The sequence below is a fragment of the Pygoscelis adeliae genome, unplaced genomic scaffold (assembly GCF_000699105.1).
Source record: "Pygoscelis adeliae isolate BGI_AS28 unplaced genomic scaffold, ASM69910v1 Scaffold189, whole genome shotgun sequence".
NCBI classification, from domain to species: Eukaryota; Metazoa; Chordata; class Aves; order Sphenisciformes; family Spheniscidae; genus Pygoscelis; species Pygoscelis adeliae.
In genome coordinates this window covers 630,389-636,673 of record NW_008825543.1, presented here as the reverse complement: position 1 = coordinate 636,673, position 6,285 = coordinate 630,389, and the positions used below count along the sequence as shown (strand labels likewise).

At 41.6% G+C, this 6,285-nt stretch overlaps 1 protein-coding gene across 2 annotated transcripts in view; it reads left to right on the top strand.

The window, feature by feature from the left end:
• Nucleotides 1-5,657, top strand: part of LRIG2 (leucine-rich repeats and immunoglobulin-like domains 2) — a 19,345-nt gene extending 13,688 nt beyond the window's left edge. The window contains exons 16-18 of one of the 2 annotated variants that reach the window (XR_663936.1): nt 1,280-1,561; nt 2,191-4,239; nt 5,417-5,657. Coding sequence is in view for 1 of the 2 variants with exons in the window: in XM_009331933.1 (XP_009330208.1) it covers nt 1,280-1,561; nt 2,191-2,420 (512 nt within the window). In the remaining variant the exon portion in view is untranslated. Of the gene's footprint in view, nt 1-1,279; nt 1,562-2,190 lie in introns of both variants that reach the window. The other variant, XM_009331933.1, reaches the window with a different exon arrangement.
• The last annotated feature ends 628 nt before the right edge of the window (nt 5,658-6,285 follow it).

The window sequence follows — 6,285 nt, the reverse complement described above, 5'->3', positions numbered from 1 at the left end:
GAAAAACAGCAGGATGCCAGTGCACAGTGTAGTCCTCATAGCTGGCAGCAGTATTGCACAATGCAGGGTAGTACTGCATGTTAATGTCAAAGGTGACTTTTCCTAGAGAAGAATTCAGGTTGATCCGAAAATTTCCATTGATCGTTCTGAGTTTGAGGCATCTCCTGTTTTTCTTCTAGTGTTTGTTTATATTCTGCTATCAAGGCTTCTGCATTCCATGCACATTGTTTAATCTTTGGTCCAGCAACGTCTGGGCTCACATCTGCTATGAGTGCCTTTGCATGTAGATGTCATGACTGCTGTCCTTCAGGTGCCAGAGTAGTACAGTTCCCTCCAGAGGCTCTTTGCTTCAGGGTTTGTGATCTGTTCAGCAAGGCGGGGATGCCATTAGAGAATTCCTAGGTTAGATATCAAGGTAGATTTTTATGCTGTTTCTTTTCCTTGGCATCTCAAGAGTCCAGGCAATAGAGGTGGAAATAAAGTTCGCTTGGAAGATGACTTGCTGTACCTTTTGTCCTTGGCATAAAATTACTGCCTCTGCCAGACACGTAGTCCGCTTGCTACAATCATAACTAAAGGGTCTACTCTATTTCCCTACCTTGTTTGGATGTTTTTCAGGGTATTTGTGATATTGAGTCTATAGAGATGCCATTTTTACTATCCAAATGCTGAGGAGCCATCCAATCCTTATGTAGGCTGGCTTTCAAAAGTGATCCTTCAGTGTAAGCTTTTTCACATCTGTCCCATGATCTATTCCCTCTAGTCTGTAGTCCTACTACACTAGAGTCTGTATCAGGAAGGAGTTGAGAAGCAGCTCGTCTCAATGACCACTTTATCATCTGGTCTGAGGTGTGTGGGGCATGCAGGGTACAAGTCTGGTACAAGAGCATAAGCCGATGTGGATAGGTATCCCGGTTTGATTCCAGGACTGTTTCAGCCTGGTGCCCAAGCTGGTTGGACCTGCATGGAACCCTTTTGCCCTTGAAACAGGAGAGCAAACATGAGATCGCTCTCAGTCATATCCATGGTTTTCCCCTGGTCAGCCTCAGAAGGGCAGTGCAATTGAGAATTTGGATGGTGGTGAACCTAGAGCATTTCTCATGTGACTTCTTCAGTAAACAGGCCAAGCTGAGTACTCTGCTGCCATGTTAACTGTAAAAAGGCCCTTCAAACTGTGCCACTGTAATACACAATCATGCTAAGACATGAAAGAGGCTATGGAAATCCAGCATCCGTATCCTCTTTTGAGAGTATTTTGTCTTTCCATCGTGTTTGTCAGGTGGCACAGCGCCATTGGTGATCTGCTCAGACTGTTATGACAATGCAAACATCTACTCCAGGACACGAGAGTACTGTCCCTATGCCTACATCACAGAAGAGGACCCCCTGGATCAAACTCTCCCTAATCTCATGGTGCAGATGCCTAAGGAAACATATACAGCACGCACCCAGCATGAAACCAGTACTCTTGATAATCTCTTAGCAGACAGAGACATGTCTGTCTTCCTTACCAACCACGACAAAATGAGTGAAAAGAAAGTCTCCTCCCAGCAGATTAATGGTGAGTGTCCCCTTTTCCCTCCTGTTGCTTTGTATTCCCTGATAACTCTGGCCTTCCTTGTGCTGCCCTTCACTATTGATACACAGCTAATTGTTCAAGTGATGGTAGTTTGTGGAGTAACTCGTCTGTTTATTAAATACCGGTTCTCAGAACTAGTCCTCAGTTTGCATCCAGTACCCAAGAGTTGAAGAGGGTGATGTTAAAAAGATAGTATTTCTTAATCTGCAGTTCATCTCTTAAAACTTGCGGAATGTGATCCCTTGCATGTGCTTCAAGGACATCTATTAGCCAAGAGTTATTAAAGCTTCACACAGGAAATTCGAATAGCCTTTATGTTTGAGCTGGCCTGAGTTTCAAAAGATTTTTTTTTTTCCCTAAATTGATTGTTTTTATGTTGACTTTCTTCCAGGTAGCTTTTTTTAAAAAATTCACACTGAAACTGTGTGTGTTGTTTCTGGTTACTGTAACAGATTGCTGAAACAGGAGAGCATCCAGTCAAATACGCTCTCAAAAATAGAGAAAATAACCTGAAAGACTGTTACGGCTGAGTTGCGCAGCTCAAATCTGTCTAAAATTTATGTGTTTATCATGAACTCACTCCTGTTCATCTTCTAATTTTTCTTCCTCAGAACCCTTTCAGATTCCTTTATGGGGAGTAAACAAAGACCTAGCGCGCTCTCACTCACACTTTCTGCATCAGCAGTCAGCCCGTGAGACCCCACGACCTCTTCGAAGCGAGGGCATTATTGACAGTGACCGGGAACAAGCTGCTTCACCCAGACCTTGCCACAGGTTACGTGAACATAACTTTGATTTTAATAGGACACGGAACATTCATGACTACAGTGAAACCACGTAAGACACTAAAATGAAGTCTTGAAAGAAAATCCATATCAACTGACTTTTTGTATTTACTACCTCAGGACTAACCCCAAGGCCAAAGATGTTTGTGTACGTGTGTCTACAATTACAGGCTGACTAAACACAGTCAGACTCCCTAGGAGGAGGTGGTACATGCCCTTTTTCCTTGGATTTCTGTGTATTGGAAAATGGGAATGTGCAACAGAACACATGGATGATTAGTGATATCCACAAGAATAGCATTAAAACATGGATTCTCTGATGCTGGAAGCAGCCTTTGTGTTGGTGCATGCTTTGAAAATCTCTCAAGAATGCATAGCTATTTCACACTGCCTTGTCTGCTTGAAAACAAATGTTCAGGGCCTCCTCGTGGAATTCCCCAGTAATTGTAAGCATAAAACTCCTGGCCAGCTTTTTGTTCCTTAGACTGTTGGCAGGCGTCTGTTAGCAGTCTAACTTTGGGTCTTGTTTTCTCCTATGAATAATGGACTCTAGTTGTAAAAAAATTTGCATTTATAAATATTTTGTATACACTAAGCATATAAATGTGTTGGCTGTAATGTAAATATATTTTTTATTATGCCAAAGTATGTATCATACTGTTAGTCTTGACAGCTGCGTATCAAGCCATATGTTTTGGGGTTTTTTTTTGGTGAGACTGAAAGTTTGTTTCTGAGGGGATAGAGCTGTCTTCATTTTGGAAAGAAATGAATTTACTATAGGTATGTGGTGAAACTGTGATATTGATAAATTTCATTGTTACATACAACTCTATATGCATTAAGCCTGGCTGACCTGACTGCAAGCTGATCCATTCGTGACATTAGCAGAATTCCAAGTTTGACCCATTTAAGTGTTGAGAGAGTCCTTAAATCTCTGTATTAGACACCCATCTTGTCCAGTAGAGCATAAAGCGCAACAGACCCTGCATTAACGAGCAGTGTTAACCTGTATTCCAGGCTGTAGTATCCAACTTCCCAGAAGTTCGTGTAAATAGCAAACATAAAAGAACAGTACACAAAATGTTGCCTGGTCATCTGGTAAAATAGCTATAAGATGGTAGTTTTGAGTGGTTTGTTTCAGAAGTTTATCTAAGGTTTTATCGTTAAAAAAAGCCTTTGTATTGTGTATGTTGCAGAGAGGTCTCCATGTATTTTTCCTAACTGACAGTTAAGTGAACTTTTGAAAAGAATATTGTGATGAAAAGCATTGGATAAATTGGGAGATCATTTGATAAATACTCGGTGAACTATACTGTGGATTTTCTGTTTCTTCTGCACAGCCAAGATGCATATGTAGTCTAAAACACTTGTGTCCTTTTCTGCCGTAAAATATGAGGCAAAATTGTTGCTCTATTGAACTCTCTAATAGTTCCCTAGACCTCAGCGTGGCCAAAATGTTTAAATATTTGACAGGTGAGAAGTGAAACAATATGCAGGGAACCACTCAATATTGAAAATCCAGTACTTGCTGAGACAGAGGAAACGCGAACTTCATTAGTTACAGTAGAATGTGCCTGACAAAATTAGGAGGAAGAACATTATAAAGACTTTCTGAAAAGTTCTTTCTTCTGGGGAAACACACCTTTGTGTAGCAGGGGTTAAAGACTCATCAGTGATGGGTTTTCAGCAAGTATGTTGTGCTCAGCGCTAGAGCCCTTCAACATTGTGCAGTATACTCATGCCTGAAGAGCAAGGGGCTTTCTTCCTAGTCATTGTTGCATTTTTTCAGGTTGTAGGGTATGTACTAAAATGAAAACAGCTGCATGGTGTATTTTTATAAAGACAGAAGAACCTTTTTGGACCAACCCAAAAGAGGTATGTAAGACTTCCCGTTGATCCATTCCTAGATAGAAGGGTGTGTGACTGAAGTATCAGATGCAGTCATGCAGAATCACAGCTGAAACTTTTGAGACTGTGGATTATTTGAGTAAATGAGTGAGGAAACGCTGGGAATAATGATTATTTTCCCACAGCTCTTGGGGCATGAATAATAGTCAGATCTATGCAAATGAGCAAATATTATCAAGGGCTCTTACCGTACTCTCAAAGTGACTGCGGTTGCTTTGATAGCCAGCAGCTTTAGTAGAAAGAGGATCCAATTGTCCTTGACCTTTGGATAAAGTAGGGCGAAACACAGGTGTGTTGAACTCTTTTTTTTGGGCTCTGACATCTGAAATGTTTTAATGACATACATGCTAAAAGCAGAATCTTAAGTTCACTCCTTTCTGTTTTTATTTCCTCCATGCTTTTCCTTTCCAGACGGCACTTAAGACATGATGCTTATTTTCAATCCAAAGTTATCTCTGTTGCAGGAACCCAGTACTGTTAGTTGAAATCCAGATGAGAAAGGTCAGGTCGTGAAACGACAGCAGCAGAAAAGTCTGATCCTTTTGGGCTGCTTGCTCCTTTCTCCAGATATTCACACAGGCTGCTGTGGCAGAATGCTTCTTGGCAAGTGCAGAGCCATGATTTCCCACTGGCGGGAATACAGCACCCCTACTGCTGCTCTGTCTCCCATCACCATTTGGCAAATGCTTGTTACTGTTTCTTTCATCCCTCTCTTTTGTGGAGTTGAGCTAATACAGCTCTGTCACAGTACAGCTGTTGATGTCCAGACCTTAGGTGTACTTTGGGCACAACTCCTTAGTGTGATTGAATTCCCTTTAGGTAGGTAAGATGTGCTTGGCCAAGACCAAGGCCTTAAAATTAATGCTGTCTGCACCAGAACAAACTGAAGTGCTAGCTCTTGAAGCCATTTAGGAGCTAAAGCTGCACTCATTTCTGTGAGATATTGGCCTGTAAAAGCTGCCATTATGAATTAGGACATTTGCATCCTTCCATGAGCAATGGTGTCTCTTTAAAGTCTATAAGCTGGTCGTAAATAGCTGAAGCTTGTAAGTAGGTGAACACCTTGCTGTGCTTAGCATTGTGGAAAAACTTCCTAGGCAGACTCACAGAAAAAATTGCATCTTTTCTTTCCCCTTTCCTCCAGGAGGTGCGGATAGGACAGAGTGGCCGTTCTGTTTTCAACAGTTTCTTCAATCAATGCCAAAGTACTAACAGTGCAGGAACTGGGGGTTCATAAGACAGCGTGAGCAAAGCTGCTCTTGTTCCCTGTTGCTATTTCCTAGTGTCTATTTATATTTTTTTCACATAAGAATGTATATTTTGTATAGCATGTGTAATATATGTTTGTCTATTGTAATATACCTTCATTCAATAAAATGCTATATACATTGAGCGTCCAGTGTAACTTTGTTAGTTTGCAGATTAAATAATTCATTTTTCTTCTGTGATATTTAATTTTCATAGGGGAAAAAAATACAGTAAACCTTGCTGTCTGGACATGTTCCTGGGCAGCTGGCTCCAGGTGCCCCTGCTTGAGCAGAGGGTTGGGCAAGGTGATCTCCAGAGGTCCCTTCCAGCCTCACCCATTCTCTGATTCTGTGATTCTTATTTCAGTTCTCCAGTAGGAAACACCCTGTATCCTTTTCTGAAAATGTGCGGGTAATTCTCCAACAGTGCTGTTGACTCTGGGCCAGGAGACTCACAGATCACTGCTCCCAATGCTGTCCTCCTGCTATTCGGATCCTTTGAAGTACCAAAGAGATTTTCTTTCTGGCAACAGACTGTCAGCATAAATGAGTTGGTGAGAGCATGCCCCTACGTACCTGCTGCAGGAGGGGAGAGGTGCGTGCGTCCCACCCTACCAGCCACCATCCCTCCTAAAAGCCAGTGTAAGTTTTTTTTATTCCTTTGAATAACTTACTCTGTTTCTATCACTGTATTCTTGCACTGTTTCATGTTCTGATAATTAATCACCTTTGCTCTCCTGTGCTCCATTTTGTATGCTTCACTGTT